Raw genomic sequence first — 15689 nt, forward strand, 5'->3', positions numbered from 1 at the left:
GTACATCACGAACCTGAAGAACCATTTGAAAACGAACCTCGAACGTTTCATGATACGCGCCGTGTTTGCACTCTACCGGGGCCTGTCTCGCAAAGGAATATGGGCGATTATCAATGGCATCACGAACGATCGAAACTATGGAAATGAGGTCGAATTCGTTGACAAGAAGGAGTCAAACCAGAGCACGAATGAGAATTCCGTCATCCGTGCGGTTATCGAAGAGCATCGTGCGGTACTGGGGCTGGCGAATCCAACAGACAAGATATCAGAGTTGAAAAAAGATAGGGAAAGATACGATCGCCTCGTTCTGCGCTATTTTGTGTTTCTGGACCGAGAGCTCGAACGCAAAGCGGAGATGAAGCTGAGTGAAGAGACAAATGAAGAGTGGGAGAGACGGAAGGCTTTCCTAATGGGTAAGCGCTTCGACGTGGTTCCAATGTGCAAGATCAAGTCACATTTTATGACTATCGACTCCGGCGTCCTTTACGGCATCATGAGGGAGATCTGTCCGGAGTTCGATGTAAGGAAGACAGAGTTCCCCGGTGAAAACCGTGAGACGTACTGGAAGAATATCTTCGATTTCAAACGTCGCAAAGTCAGCAAACAAAAGGTATTCACTGGGTTGATCGAAACCGAAAGAGTAGCCTTGTGTATACACTATCGGAGGTTGAAGAAAGATCGGCCAGTCCCTCCCTCGGCTGCGTCCGTCACGAAAAATGAAGAAAAGGAGGAGGCTGGTCCTGCGAAGCAGGAGGTAGAGGATAACGACCTTGTCGTTCACGCGGCGAAGAATGAAGAAAAGAAGGAGGCGGGTCCTGCGACGCAGGAAGTGGAGGGTAACGACCTTGTCGTTGACGTGACGAAGGATGAAGAAAAGAAGGATGCGGATCCTGCGACGCAGGAGGTAGAGAATAACAGCTTCATCGTTAACGCGACGAAGCATGAAGAAAAGAAGGAGGCGGGTCCTGCGATGCAGGAGGTGCATGAGAAGGACCTTCTCGTTGGCGCGGCGAAGGATGAAGATGAGAAGGATGCGGATCCTGCGACGCAGGAGGTAGAGAATAACGACTTTATGGTTGACGTGACGAAGCATGAAGAAAATGAGGATGCGGGTCCTGCGACCCAGAAAGTGCAAGATAACGACTTTGTCGTTGGCGCGGACCCTGGGAATACGAATATCATCACCATTGCAGCACCGAAGCGTGCGGAAGATCGTACTGACGGCAACTTGCGTCAGAAAGACATGCGTCTTTTGAGGTTCTCGAGAGCGAGATACTATCGAGAATCGGGAATCATGAATGCGAGGAAGAAAATCGAGACTTGGAATTCAGGAATGAAAGAGCACCTGGAAGCTGTGAGCGAGGTAACGAGCCGAGGAGCGGACTTTGAAGCTTTTCGGAAATTCATGGAAGTTCGTGTTGCGCATTGGGATGCTCTGTGGGAGGAGTATACCAAGCCCCGGTGGGCTCGACTGCGTATGAATCTATACGGTGGGAGGCAGCGCGCATTCCCAAATTTTTTCAATCAGTTGAGTGCCCTGAAGGAGGATGAAAGTCAGAGGCTCGTAGTAGCGTACGCAGCAGGGCGCTGGAAGACCCAAAAAGGGACTACTCCGGCCCCAACGACAAGAACGTTCAAGGAGTGCGCAAGGCGTTTCGTTACGATACCTGTAGATGAGTTCCGAACGTCGTATACGCACCATGAACTGGGGTGTACACTCCAGAGGGTGGAGATGGAAAAGTGCCAGCGGAGCCCTGAGGACACAGCAAAGCACGGACTGCTGACGGAGGAGCAAATGGAAAGGATGGCAAAAGTTCGTGGACTGCTTGCATTAGTGAGTACAACCAGTGATGGTAAGAAACGTATGGAATTCGTGAACCGTGACTTTAACGCCGCTATCAATATACGGAAATGTGCGGTGCTGGAGAAGAGACCTCCAGAATTGACAGGAGAGAATTTCGTTGGACAACCTCTCAAAGTCGAACTATATGAGAAAAAGTTGGAGGCAGTTGTAGGCGGCCGGTCGAGAAAGGCTGGGAGGCGTCTGCACGTCAGGTAAAGAGTTTTGTCTAAGGCGCCGGTCGTCTCAACTGTACACTGGCACCATCGCCGGTGCATTCGACAGATGGTGTCCATGTTGTACTGAATTTACCAGTCTCCGGCGTCGTGCAGCCGCGGCCCCGCTGCAGCACTGGCAGTGTCGCCACCGCCGTCCTTTCGTTCGCTCATCGGGTATCGTCTCCAGTCCGACTTGCTAGTGGCCCGCCTTCCCTGTAGAGGAAACAGGGACTGGACTGTTCGTGACCTCGCTACCGAGTTCCGGTCGCTGTTTGAGTTCTCTTGCAGTTGCGGTTTCCGCTAACTACTTGTCTTTCGCATGGCGCGTGGCCCAAAGAAGCATCTGAAGCGCCTGGCAGCGCCAAGGCACTGGATGCTCGCTAAACTTGGCGGCATCTGGGCCCCTCGACCTTCAGCTGGCCCACATAAGCTTCGAGAATGTTTACCTCTGATCATCATTCTGCGAAACCGGTTGAAGTACGCGCTCACTGGGCGAGAGGCTATGCAGATCCTCATGCAGCGGCTGGTTCGTGTGGACGGGAAAGTTCGCACAGACCGCACTTTTCCCGCTGGCTTCATGGATGTTATCCATATCGAAAAAACCAATGAGACATTTCGTTTACTCTACGACACAAAGGGGCGTTTTGTGCTCCATCGAATCACACCCGAGGAGGGCAAGTACAAACTGTGCCGCATCAAGCGTCAACAACTGGGTGCCCGTGGCATCCCGTACATCGTGACACACGACGGGCGCACCATTCGGTATCCAGATCCATTGATCAAAGTGCACGACACCGTCGTCCTTGATATCGAGACCGGGAAGATCACGGACTTTGTCAAATTCGACATCGGCGCGCTCTGCATGATCACCGGAGGCCACAATATTGGTCGCGTTGGTGTCGTACAGCACCGCGAGAGACACCCGGGTGCGACTGAAATTGTGCACTTGAAGGACGCTGCAGGGCGAGAGTTTGCGACACAGATCAGTAACGTGTTCGTTATTGGTCGAGAAAAGTCGCTCGTCTCGCTACCGCGTGGCAAGGGAGTGAAGCTCTCCGTCGTTGAGGAGCGCGAGCGGCGAGGCCTGCTCTAGACACACACATGCAGCGCGCTTGGCAACATACGCCGTTGGTTGACGTGAATCAAAGCGGATTGGGAGCCTTCCAGTGTCTCGTAAAGACGGAGAACCGTTTGCGGGAACTGTTCGAGGAACATCGGTTGGGACACCTCCCGTGAGGAGGCGGGACGCTCTGCCTCCATGGATATTCCCTCAACGCAGCACCCGTGTCAGATAAAAATGGAATACTGTACTACTCGCCATGTGACTGTTTCTCGATTTTTTACGAATCTTATCAGATGTACGGCATCGGCATTCGAAACGCAGCGGTGAGAGCTTACAGGGTCATGAATTGCTTCAGGATCCCTGACCGTATGTTCGTTCGGAGTAGCTCCATCGATGTTTCGCGTCTGGGAGTCGTTATATCACCGGAATCAAGATGATTCGCGACGCGGTCGAACAGGGGTTCGGAAAATAACCAATCTCATTATCGGAGTCATGCCTATAGGCTTCCAGACTTCTCATTTGCTTACGTGCAGCACGCACGAATCACGAAGTTTTCACGTTTTCGAGTTTCAGTTTCGAGGCAACTCGTGCGCGCAGCGATCCGCATCTGTTGACGGATGCGGAAAAGTGTCGACGACGTCCGTCGACGACTTGTTCAAAAGCTCATTCCGGAAGTTCACTGACTATTCTACCTCGAATCATCGATTCCGTTAGGAAAACAAATCCCACTTTCTTTGGTGCGATCGACAACACCGCACTCTACGTCAGCATGGTAACACCCAGGGTAGATGCCCTGGAAGGATCCCGCCTCTTCTGTCTGCGTGGACAAGGGTCCTGGAATCGGACTTGCCAAGTCGCAGTAACGTTGTCTCACTCTAGAGTGTATCGTATACTCGCACAAAAGGACGCGGAGACGGATCGAAATTTCTCGACTTGTTCTCCATCATGAATTTTTTTCCTACGGCACTTGTTTCATCATGGACAGCATCGTGCTTCGCCAATCCTTTATCGGATGCAACGTTGTGCGCTTACGTGTGCTTCGGATGAAGTCCTCGCCGGGCGGAGTTCCCCCAGAAGCAGCTCACGATCATAGGGTCTAGAACCGGGCACAGCAACGGAGGCACGCGTCTACGGAAGAGCCTTCTTCGCTCGTCGAGGACGTGAACCGAGCGATGAACCGAGTGTGCACGCGCCAAAGTATCGCCCTCCGAGTTCTAGCGGGATGAGCGGGGGCAGGTGCAGGCGATACGGTACACATTCCCTAACACATGACGACAGCGAAACGTTATCGCTACGACGGGCGCATCGAGGCCTCATCCAAAGAACACGAGCACGGCAAGCGAAGCGTAGACGGCAACGTTTGCTTGGACATGAACAATGTTGACAACAGCCAGAAGCGTCGATATCGGAATGCCAACGCTACCACCAACACCATTCGACTGCTGAAAACGGAGCTTGATAGACACGATTGACCGACGGACTTTAAAGCCGCAGATGTTCTAGAGGAAAAGAAAGCAGTCACAGAAAAAATCCGAAAATGCTGGTGCTGATTACCGAGGGAAGCGATCCAGAGTGTGGCGTGCACGCCCGAGTCACAGGGCACGCTCCATTACATGCTGACACGGGTTCCGTGCCAACATCCAAGGACGTTGCTTCCAAGGATATCGTTCGGATCCAGACCCCGTGAACACGCTACCCGAATATGAAACGTACTTTCTGAGGCGCGCTACTGCACCTTTTTCCACTTCAGGGGCGATGACCGAAGCGTGCGCAGCAGTAGCATCGCAGCGGTCGTGCAGCGGCGTCCGCGGAGACAACTCCAGCGTGCCCAGCGCGAGCCGCGCGCCGTGCACCTGGCAGGTACTCTGGAAGGCACGAAAGCTGCGGAACGTGTGCTTCTTGTCATGCTTTGTAGCAGGTACCTGTGAACGTGCCATTCCGGTGCCCAACGGCTCTTCTTGCTGATGCGATGTTTTAACGCAACTTGCAGTAGACGGTCACTGAGCACACTTGTCGAGCAACCTTTGCGTGGCTAGAAGCGTTGCGCGTTCGAGACGCTACTGGGCGAGCAGGCATCTGGAGGGCTTTTTTTTTCGGAAAGCAGACGGCTCTCGGCCGCGTATGCGGACGACGCGCCCTTCACGCAGATCAAAGGATGCAACTGAAAACTCCGAAGAGGCCGTTAGGGCAACGCTGCAGTTTGTTGAGCGGCTGCTCAGTCGGATCGACAAGGACGCGCTTCTCTTTCCAGCAGGGACGTTTTACGGCCCAGGCGGAGTTCGAGCGGACCCGCTTGCTCTGGAAAGACACTCACCGACCGCACGCACGGTGGCAGCGGTCCCAAGTCGGGAAGCACCGGCGCTTGCACGGCCCTGCAAACTGGAAAACTGCACTGACTCGAAACTGAAGAAGAGCCTGGTCCTGTATTTTGAAACGCACGCTACCATTGCCGTTAGACTATGGTTCTTATACCGCAGTCTCACCGAGGCGGAGCGCTGGCAGTATGCGGAGCCGTCAACAACGGAGGCGTTCGAACAAGCTGCTGCAGCGCCCGCTGCGCAGATGAGCCATCCACCAGCCGCCACGAACGAGGCAGAAATTCGAAAAATACCCGAGCCTTTTGTGAGCAAAGAAAGCTCCCAGCCAAACGAAGCTACCCAAAGGCGCAGCACCTCTGGTCCATGCGATGTGCACCAGTTGGCGCGGCTATATGAAATAGCCCAGTGCTGGAGCGCGGTTTGCCCGAGACTCTACGTCCTTTCAACCGTAGCCGGTGCTCTGATTGCATGTCACCCTTCTCGAAGGGATGAAATCGCTCAGGATTTGCTTGAAATGCTGGCTGGCGTTCAGCACCCGCTGCTGAGTCTGCCGCTGCGTACCTTTGTCGCCAAGCTGCTTGTGGATGCCTGGAAGCCACAAGAAGGGGCAACGGATCTCGAAACAGAGCATCTTGTGGACCATCTCATGGACAATTGGGAGAACATGGTGGACGCGTTGATGCGCGTACCCAGCTACGGTTTCGAGCTGCGTCCGCTCTCGTCGAGTTCAGCTCGAAACGATCTCGCTGCATGTCGCTGGGTGCTGGCAGAGCAGCTCAGTATTCTGCTTGGTTCACAGTTTACAGTGCTAGCGAGGACTGCATTCGTGAAGGGTGCCATATTCCGCGAAAAAATGCTTCCTATGCTATCGCAGCGCATTCTTCGCATCGCTGAAGCGCCCCTTCAAGAATACCTGCTCGAATGCTTGATCCAGGCGTTTCCAGAGGAATTCCTCGCTTTCGCCGCCCAGCACTACCTTGACATGATTCAGCGTACTCGGGTCGGGGTTCGTCACGCACGTCTCCTGGCTCGTTTCTGGGAACGTCTTCATCGCTGGTTGCAGCGGTCACCGGCGTGGACGCAAGCTGTCCAGGACCTGCCGCTGGTTGTTTGCGGCATCGAGGCATTGACCTGGGCGTCGCCCGTTCGGACTCCATTCGAATCCGTTGACCGTCTGGACGCATGCGAGATGCTCATAGAACTCGCCCTGAAAATGGGTGGTATTCATCATACGAGCTTGAACGAGCTCCTGACACTCTATCTTCGGGCCTGGAAACGTGCATATGCCGACTTGTGTCCGAAGAGTCCAGTCTCTGCGAGATATCTGGTGCCTCCGACAACAACGACTTTGGTGTCGCTTCCGGGAGCGAGGTCTGCATGTGAGCTGACGCCGTCGCAGTGCCCCTGCGAACTTCATTCGCCATGTTCACCGGATATGGAAGAGCGCGTGGATCTGGGGGGAATATTCGCGCCCTGTGCCCGTTCGACAGAGGCAAGCTCGTGCACCACTGAACAAGCTTATCTGGGCGCCGCGAGACTCGTGCGGCTCTGCAAACGTCTCGTGCGTGCCGCTGGGTGCTGGTCAGACTTGCTCATGGTGCCAGCGTTCAACGATTTGTTGACGCTATTGCCGATGGATGATCGGCGTCGCCTCGCTCGCCAGCTTGCGCTTTGGATCGTTCTGGATCGGCCATCGTCAGCCACGGTGTTGCGTCCTGAGCTTTGCCTTCGCCGCACGAATGCAGAGGCGCTGAAGATTTCACGGCACTATGCATCGATTCTGATATGGCTTGATGCACTTGTGCGCGGGGCAAAAGCACTGGAAACCGATGAGGAAATCGGGTACCAAGAGGCTAGTCAACACTCAACGAAAGCAGCGCGACAGCAAACCGCGCACGACCTTGACGTTGACGCCGCCGGTTGTCTGCGAAGCATGCCCGAACCGACCACCGATGATGCTCTCTATGATGTCATGCTCTGCAGCTGTGTGGTGGGAAAATTCACCTGGAACGACATACCCCTTCTTGACCAGCTCATGAACTGGGTCCTGGGGACACCAGCTGCTGCGAGACGCCAACTGCTACCAACCTGCGCAAGTACAGTCATGAGGCTGCTCGCGGAGCAGGCATCCGCGTCAGAATTCTTACGCACCCAGCTATGGGAACGAATGCACGCGATGCTTGCAAATCTGGCACAGATTGAAAGCGCACAAGCTGCAGTGCTATCGATAGATGCAGCACTACTGGCTGATCAGGTGGCAGTGGATTCACCGGCACTCGTGAGAAACCTCCTCGTCCAAGCGCTGGTGATACTGGAAGAGGACCGCTTAAGTGCCCGCGCCTATCGCACGATTCTCCTCCGCGTCATCGATGCGTTGCGCGTTCTCGAGCGGCTCGAGTACGATGCGCTTCTGCGACTCGCCAGCCAGGTAGCGCATCAGGCAGAGTCGTGCTGGGTACCCGTCGATCGTTGTCAGGCGCTCTGTGCGGTTGCGAATCTCTACGCCTGCATCGCTGCAGCGCACGAACAATCGACAAGTGCACCCATGCTGCAAGCGGGTACGCAAGCACTTCAGTGCTGGAAACGTGCGCTCGTCATCGCTATGGAAGCGTGCGGCGTTTCTGAACGTGCGCATTTGTTGCTCGATGTTTACCGTGCTGGTCGACAATTAACTGTAACGGTTTGCGCGTCTGGTTTTCCTGACTCGTTCCGGGATGAACTAGACGCGACATGTTTCGAATGCGTAGCCAGCGTGCAACAGATCATTCGGCAGTTCGGTTGGAGCCACCACGCGGAGCATTTGCATCTCGCGTGGGCCCGACTTGTTCGACTTGCCGCGTCTCGTGAGGTCCCTCGTTAAAACTTATTTTCACAGCACAAGCCAGCTACGCAGGAACACATCAGCTCCAATCAGAATCGCTCGGGTGTTTTTCGTGGCCAACCTGGAACGGTAGCGGGAACAATGCAAGCGCACCAGTTTTGTCGTTTGGGGTTCGGGCATGTTGCAGCCGATTGATAGCCCATGTGATGGGGTATGCAACAGTATCCTGCAGTCAAATGGAGTCATCACGCGCTGGTGCAAGCGTCTTTGTGAATGCGTCGTACGGCAGCGTGCTGACGACATGTTCGGGCACATAGATGCGCTGTTGCGAGGCATGTGTACTGGGTTCTGCTCAGCGCCTCTGTGCCTAACACGAGCACCTTGAGCCGATGCATTTTCGCAGGTGCAGCAACGCCGACCGAGGTCCGCAGTGACGCTCTAGGTACTGTTGGCGGGGGTACTCTGGGCAGGCACTTGGCACCCAGAGGAGGATCTTTTCAATGCAACGTGATCCTCAAAGGCAAGTCGAGGTGGTGGTTACAGCGCTTGCTTCTGAAACATAGAGGCAGGGCTTGCAAGAATAATAATAATGGTAATGATGACGACGGACGCTTCCCGCCCCCTGTATCGATGCCCGTCGCGCACTTTGGTATCGCCTGGTCATTCAAAAGTCCTGATAATCCAACACGAACATCTGCGGAGCACCAGCAGCACCAGCATCGATCTGGCACTGAAAAGTGTGCCCTGCAATAGACGCGACGATGGGTGTACGACTCCTGCAATACAGACGCATTTGTCGCCTGTCTTGACATTGTTTCTCTTCAAGATACGAGGCAACTGCCACAAAGCACTTGCGCGTGTCCGTGTGAACAAGTGTTGACGTCAGTGAGACACAGTGAGCTTGCGCGCGAAGAAGGGATCCGCACTGCACCGCACTGCACTTTTCGTGGAACTTGCTTGATTCAGCGACACCGCGAAGCGACACAGTGCAGTCTCTCGTTGCGTAACGCTGCTCGAGCGACGCGATCGTCCCACGTCAGACTGGTTGGATACGACGAACATGTTTAAAAAGTTCGATGCAGATGAGCAAGTCAGTGGACAGGCCCAGCTCAAGTCGTCGGCGACACGGGCCCTGCGCACAGCGGTCTGCACCCAGATGCCTCGGTTTGAGCCCTATGTCGACGACGTGGTTCCAAAGAAGGCCCGCATTTTTCAAGTACGCTTACATAACCACTACCAACTTCTTTGTGACGAAGCGGGGCGTGTTCTGTTTCTCCAAGACCGCGACGGACGGCTCTATCCGACATTGCGTCTCCTGCACGCGTACCCGTTTATGCTGCCGTGGGTGCAGGTCGATCGAGGCGCGATTCGTCACGTCCTCCGGGGTGCGAATGTTATGTGTCCCGGCTTGACGAGCCCTGGAGGCTACGTACCTCCAGAACTTGCCGCTGATCAAGTGGTGGCCGTCATGGCAGAAGGAAAGGCCCGAGCCCTCGCCGTCGGTAGGATGCTGCTCTCTGTTGCACAGGTTCTGCAACAGAATCAGGGCGTGGCCATCGAAAACGTGCACGTACTTGGCGATGAAATATGGAAACGAGAACGATGGAGTGCGTCCGGGTAGACAGGTCACCTGCGTTTCGCCAGAGGGCCACAGGATGCGCTTTGCGCAGCGTCACAGTCTCATATTCTTGTTCTTGTGGAAAAGGCGATTGAAGCGTCTGTCGGGGCGACGTCTGTTTCGCGTTCCGCATCGGCAGGTGAATGCGTCGACGGCTCGCAAAGTCTTGTGGTACGGAGCGAGTGAGCTATCTCGATACATAGCAACCCACACGGCGATAGAGGCGCCTCGTCAAACAAAGCGTCTACCTGGCTAAGGCCATTTGTCTCTTCGAGAGCAAGCCCTTTTGTGCACAAGGTGCCTTACGTAGCAACGCACAACCGAATGCTGTAGCCGGAAAAGAGGTGCCTGCAGATTGACGCTTTCTTCAGCAGCAAGGCGTACCGCGCCAGCGACGGTGAAGCGTCCAGCCGGTTATCGAGCAATGCATGTGACTCTATCACTGAACGCAACGTTGTACACCGGCAGACACCAGAGACGTCTCCGTGGTGCCACATACTTGTTCTTGAACGGAGCGTTCAATTTGAAGGCAAGCCTCTGGGCCGTGGCGCGTCCTCGCTAGCCATTCACAGCGCCAAGAGACCGTGCGGACTCTCAGGCGGTGCGTGGCCCGCTGCTTGATTCGAACCACCATACAGCACTGTAAACAGGTGTCCTTGCTTTTGGAGTCGTCGATACGCCTCCCTAATATGGCGTGGTTCGAGCGGAGTCAGCAGCGCTCCATCCGGTCCAATTGGGGGAAGCGTGCACCGCTTCCCCACGGGTGGCGATTTCCCGATTTCGATCCCATTCGCACTTGATCTGGACCGCGGTCTCTACCAGGTCGCCAACGAACATCTTGCCAAGACCCTGTAGCGCAATGAGGAACGGATGACCCGGTGCGTACCCGCTTGCACCACCAACGAGGGCATTGACAAAGCGTCGCAAGTTCTGCGGTCGTAGGGCGGCGCGTCGGAACTCAACATAGCGCTCCTTCTGGGCCTCTGTCAGCATCTCAAACTGCTCATTGGTCAGCTCCCGGAACGACCGGAACTCGTGCTCGGAACGCTCTGGTTTTGCGAGCGGATTGCTCAGAATAGCACTGTATTCCGGAAAGATTTGCGCGTCGATACCATCAAGCAGGTCCGAGTCCATGCTGGTATCGAGATCTGCTGCGTCAGGTTTGAGATCGCCCAGGACTTGTTCCGCATCATCCCCGAGCAGCACAAACTGAGACAATGAACCTTGTTCTGGGGCGCGCTCCTCCGAATCCTTGTCGAGGGCGGTCTCTGCTCGGTAACCGCTTCCGGGTGCAGGGGCTGCGGTGCGTCCGCCCCGGGCGTGCCGCTGTGCTCCGGCAGTGCGACCACCACGGCCTCTTGGCCTGCGGTACGCAGCCTCGCTTTGAGGTCCTTCCAGCTCACCGGTTTCAGTTATACGCGACCTGCGACCTCTGCCTCGTCCCCGCGGGGTCGTTGTACGTTTCTGGGTAGCTTTTGCTTCCACCGGTGCACCAGCGCCAGCAGCAGTGTCATCCTTTCCGGACACAGCCTGCTCATTCGAGTCAGTGCGTTTTCGGTTGCCATCCGAGCGTCGGCGTTTCGGTTTGGGCGACGCACTACTCTCAGGTGCGGCTGCTGGCCCGGATTGCGTTGCAACCGACTCAGGGGCGTCACCAACACCCAGCGCGAAACGAATGCTGGCTCCACGCGCTTCTTGGGTAGTCATGTTGCCCGTCTAAAATCTGGAGCCAATCGATTGCCGCCGCGACCGCTGATGCTATAACAAGAAAGGACTTTTACCAGTCGCCCATGTGCACGTACAGAGAGATGTATGGTATTTTCGACTGGTTGAGCTGCTGGGGCGAAGCGCAGGCGACCCTGTTCGAACGCATTGCATCGTTTCTGAGTCTGTATCTAAATAGATATTTATATACATTATAGGTATGAAAGGACATCAGATACGTGTCCGATTTCCAATGGAGCCGGCCATACGCTGTCGAATGCACCCACAAGTATGCAGGATGGAGGAGCGAGGTGCACCACGAGTTTGCTGCGAAACGGCATTGTTTCACAGACCGAATATCATTGACGGAACAGATTCAAACTCTGGGTCTCCTGGGCGACGGAAATTGTCGGCAATTCCAGTCTCCCAAGTCGCTGTGATCCATTTGTAATGAACACGAGTTTCGCTTCTGTTCGGGACAAGGTCTTGTGCGTTGACAGCATATGCAAATGTAACGGAAGCTTTAGGCTGTAAGGGTGTTTTTTCTGTGAGGTGGTTCCGGTGTAGTGGTGTGTGCCTGCTTCGTGCACAAGCCGGAGTATATCGCAAACAGCACCTGGTTATCGATACGAGCTGCGAGCCAGCTTATCCACATGCGTTCTGTTCCGAGCGGACGCCTGCCAAGGCGTTAAATCGCCGTTCTGTATCCGAACGGCATCCGCAGCGGCGCCCAAGTCGCTGTGGCAGGTTTGCACGGCGGACTCAACACCTAGGGTATCGTTTCAACGGATCATGATCCCGAAGAGGAGACGCATCCGTGGCTATTGGATGTGTCGGGTCCAGAATGTCGCCGTGGTCGCTTGCCGTGTTGCCGGCTTTTAGCATCTGCGCATCTCCCGTGGCCCGTGCTTAAGCTTATCCATGATGCACCATAAAAAATAGGATTATTCATGCGATACTGGTACGGTGTCTTTCTCCGATCCCCGTGGCAATCGAAGCAAAAGGCAATGCTACCTTCAATCCGAGCATTCGCGGTGCAAACAAGCTATCATGGAAACTTCAGTAGCCAGCACGCAGTCGAACTAGTCCGTTTGCATTCAACACAGGAGAGGTATATTGTTTCGATACACACGATCGTATTCAGCGCAGATTTTGCGCCTGTCTCTGGAGGCTCTCAAACGTTTCCTGGAAATGCGTCGCTCTCTGGGGAGCTCAAAAAGCAACAAGCTCGATGTCGATGTTCCAGTAGCCTTCTAGAATGCCCCAGGGTTTCATTCACGAGTCGCCGTAAACAACGCTTTGCCGATTGGCCAGATATCCCTCCACAACGTTGCCCCTGACAAGACCGAGCGGATCCAGGTGCGGTGTCAAGATCCGTGTGCAATCGGCACGCTGCACGTCGTCCAGCGACACGACATGGTCCGGTCCGTGGACGGATTTCGTTGGAAAGCGGCATGCGGGTGCCGGTGAATCAGCATCAAGGCAAACGCGCATCGGACTCGAACTGGACCAGATTGTTGGATGCACACACAGTGTCGACAAGTGCATGCAGAAACCCAGCTCCGGTCCAGCCTGGGTATTATTCCGTTCCTTAGCACGCGCTGGGCCCGTCCTACGCAATTCTGTGTACGGGAGAGATCACGAGTTCATGGAACGCTCTACGGGTCTGAGGTTCGTGCGCGCAGCTCGTCGGTAAACTGCTTATGGGGCATGTCGCACCGCGCACCGAAGTATCGCTTCCACATTGCTTCATAGAAATATATTCTCTCCCTGAAGCGGACTCAGCAAGTGACGCGTTTCGCAAATGTCACCACTACCCTGGCACTGGCCGTATTGCGGCAGCAATTTACAGTCCTCGTGCGCGTCTTTCGCAACCAAGATCATAGAAGCGTGTCGGCGAACTCGCTCTCACTGGTCACCTCCGTCGCTAAGACATTACTCGGACGGTAAGGAGTCCACGTCGCAGAACGTTATCCGCAAGCCCATCGCAAAGATAGTCCCCCGCTATCCCCAATGCACTGTCATCGCTCGTGTCCACACTCAAGCAAAGAAAGCTGCTTATGCACTCGCGTCGTACTGCAGCTTCGGCGGCACTCGGAATGAAGCTCTTTAGAGCCGCCGACGCCTGCGTGCTTTCGCGTGTCCACTGGGGCCAACGCCCACAACGCTGCAACATCGCCTGTGGAGCAGAGGTGCCAAGCGGTGCAGCACAATGCCAACGATAGTGGAAGAGGGCGCGTATCTGCTGTCTCCTTTTATCCATGCACTTGCATGTTCAAGGCGGCGAAGCATCTTACGATGTTGCAGCAAGAGCCTATGAACTAGCCCGCGTTTTCCTGCACCTCAAACCAAGCAAGGTATAGCCGCTTGGCTCGCTTGTTCGAATCCAAGTCGACGACACTGCCGAGGACTGACCCTTTTCTCTTGAGACCCAAGTTCACCGGTACTCCGGGTTTGTACGGGACTCGACAGATGCGATGCTCCTCAAGCGTTGTTGTTCGCGTTGGCGATCAGGCCGTTCCACCCGGTATACGAGCGGACCTAGAACACCAAAGGTTCCCAGTGCAACGCTCAGGACAAGCACCGGCTGCTGCTGCCAGGCAGTTTCAAGGAAACTCAAACACCGTCTCCACATAAGCAAACAAACTCCAGAGAACGCAAGTCAACACGCCAGACGCCTCTGGACTAAAGCACAGGTATCCAATTCGCTGTTTCAAAGCGAGACTCCGCCGCCACTACGTTGTGGTCCGGCTGCGCAGTAGCAACAGCGCGCAGTCGGCGCAGCACTAGAAACACCCCGCTAAAGCCCTCTCCATACACTTTTTGGTCTCGTTGGACGCAAGTCTGCGGCGAGGGTTGTTGTCTTTTTGCTTTTCGAGAGAAGCAGCTCGATTGCAGCGGAAGCCGGTCTCATGTGCCTGTAGCTCGAAAACTTGAGAAAATTTTGAGCTGGAGCACAGGTAGAACACTATGGGACGCGGCTCGCTCTATACAGCTCGGTTTGCTGCCATCAAACGCATCGTTGAAGAAGATCGCTGTTGGCGTCTTTTTGATGCTCGGGATCAAGTACTGGGACGGCTGGCTAGCCGCGTGGCTTGCATCCTTCTGGGGAAGCATAAACCTTACGCTTTGCCGTACGTGAACCCTCAACCTGGCGACGGGGTTATCGTTATCAACGCGCGACACGTAGGCCTCACTGGAAAGAAACTAGATCAAAAGCTCTACCGTCACCACACAGGGTACCCTGGTGGCCTCAAATCGGAACTTGCTCGGAGCCTACTGGCTCGAAAACCGGAGCGCGTCATAGAGCTCGCTGTTCGGAGAATGCTGCCGCCAGATCGTCGACGACGCAACCTCGTCCGAGACTTGCTACGAGTTTATCCGGATGAGAAGCATCCTTTTCCGGAGGAACAGCTTGTGCACATGGGTCTTGTTTGGCGTCGAGTTGGTGAAGGCGGGATCGCAGACGACACGGATGAGGAGCGGTACCGTGCCCAATTCGAGTTCGAGTGGAATCGTCTTGTTCTGCTGGCGTCTCCTGAGCGGGTGCGAGAAATTCTCCGGGAGGAGTTTGCAGCAAGCCGAGTCATCGAAAGAAAAGAGGTTGCAGAGCAGTCCAATGAACGGGATGAAGACGCTTTCAGTTCGTAGCCGGCCCCTGATTGCGCGTCATGGTGGCGCGCTGTCCGCGAGGCACGCGCGCGCGATGAGGCGCCTTCGTGGCGAACAGCATGGACTCGCGTGTCCCTCGGTATCAGAGGGATATACCGGAGCATCCTCAGACGCGAGGACATTGACTCGAAGCAGCACCCAAAGCGATGCAAACTGCCCCCGATGTTGGACGGATACGCGGAGACACTGGCAGCTGCGAACGCCGCCACCATGAGCCAGACGAGCAGAGGCGTCAACGAACATTTGAAAGGTTTCCGCGCATCTGTGGCGCGATTGCTCGATGCGCACATACTCTGGTGTAGGGCTCAAGCGCATCGGATCCGTGCTAGGGCGTGCGCAAAACCTCTAGAACAAAAACACGTAGCAGAGCAGTATGACGGGAACGCTTGCTGCTTCCGAACGAGCCTCGCAGCCAGCGTGACGTTCTATCGGCTG

General features: G+C 55.2%; 6 protein-coding genes and 1 non-coding gene across 7 annotated transcripts, besides 1 other annotated feature; 4 read left to right on the forward strand and 3 right to left on the reverse strand.

Moving 5' to 3' along the window:
* Nucleotides 1-2082: part of a sequence feature (repetitive element) that runs on past the window's edge.
* A 295-nt stretch (nucleotides 2083-2377) lies between these two features.
* Nucleotides 2378-3151, forward strand: CYME_CMH218C (40S ribosomal protein S4; the record flags this gene model as incomplete). The annotated part of the gene is made up of 1 exon (XM_005536100.1): nucleotides 2378-3151. One exon carries the CDS (start codon nucleotides 2378-2380, stop codon nucleotides 3149-3151), a length of 774 nt encoding a protein of 257 aa, XP_005536157.1.
* A 223-nt stretch (nucleotides 3152-3374) lies between these two features.
* On the reverse strand, nucleotides 3375-4905 carry CYME_CMH219T. The gene has a single exon (XR_002461309.1). It is a non-coding gene; the product is annotated as a hypothetical transcript (transcript).
* A 337-nt stretch (nucleotides 4906-5242) lies between these two features.
* Nucleotides 5243-8299, forward strand: CYME_CMH220C (retromer component VPS35; the record flags this gene model as incomplete). Its single annotated transcript, XM_005536101.1, has 1 exon — nucleotides 5243-8299. The coding sequence occupies one exon, from the start codon at nucleotides 5243-5245 to the stop codon at nucleotides 8297-8299; it is 3057 nt and encodes a 1018-aa protein (XP_005536158.1).
* A 1021-nt stretch (nucleotides 8300-9320) lies between these two features.
* On the forward strand, nucleotides 9321-9881 carry CYME_CMH221C (similar to PUA domain containing RNA binding protein MCT-1; the record flags this gene model as incomplete). The annotated part of the gene is made up of 1 exon (XM_005536102.1): nucleotides 9321-9881. One exon carries the CDS (start codon nucleotides 9321-9323, stop codon nucleotides 9879-9881), a length of 561 nt encoding a protein of 186 aa, XP_005536159.1.
* Nucleotides 9882-10562: 681 nt separating this feature from the next.
* Nucleotides 10563-11585, reverse strand: CYME_CMH222C (TATA-box binding protein-associated factor 11; the record flags this gene model as incomplete). The annotated part of the gene is made up of 1 exon (XM_005536103.1): nucleotides 10563-11585. The coding sequence occupies one exon, from the start codon at nucleotides 11583-11585 to the stop codon at nucleotides 10563-10565; it is 1023 nt and encodes a 340-aa protein (XP_005536160.1).
* Nucleotides 11586-14019: 2434 nt separating this feature from the next.
* On the reverse strand, nucleotides 14020-14217 carry CYME_CMH223C (hypothetical protein; the record flags this gene model as incomplete). The annotated part of the gene is made up of 1 exon (XM_005536104.1): nucleotides 14020-14217. The coding sequence occupies one exon, from the start codon at nucleotides 14215-14217 to the stop codon at nucleotides 14020-14022; it is 198 nt and encodes a 65-aa protein (XP_005536161.1).
* Nucleotides 14218-14552: 335 nt separating this feature from the next.
* CYME_CMH224C (mitochondrial ribosomal protein L13 precursor) lies at nucleotides 14553-15233 on the forward strand (the record flags this gene model as incomplete). The annotated part of the gene is made up of 1 exon (XM_005536105.1): nucleotides 14553-15233. One exon carries the CDS (start codon nucleotides 14553-14555, stop codon nucleotides 15231-15233), a length of 681 nt encoding a protein of 226 aa, XP_005536162.1.
* Nucleotides 15234-15689: the final 456 nt, after the last annotated feature.

The sequence above is a fragment of the Cyanidioschyzon merolae genome, chromosome 8, assembly GCF_000091205.1.
Source record: "Cyanidioschyzon merolae strain 10D DNA, chromosome 8, complete genome".
Lineage (NCBI taxonomy): Eukaryota > Rhodophyta > Bangiophyceae > Cyanidiales > Cyanidiaceae > Cyanidioschyzon > Cyanidioschyzon merolae.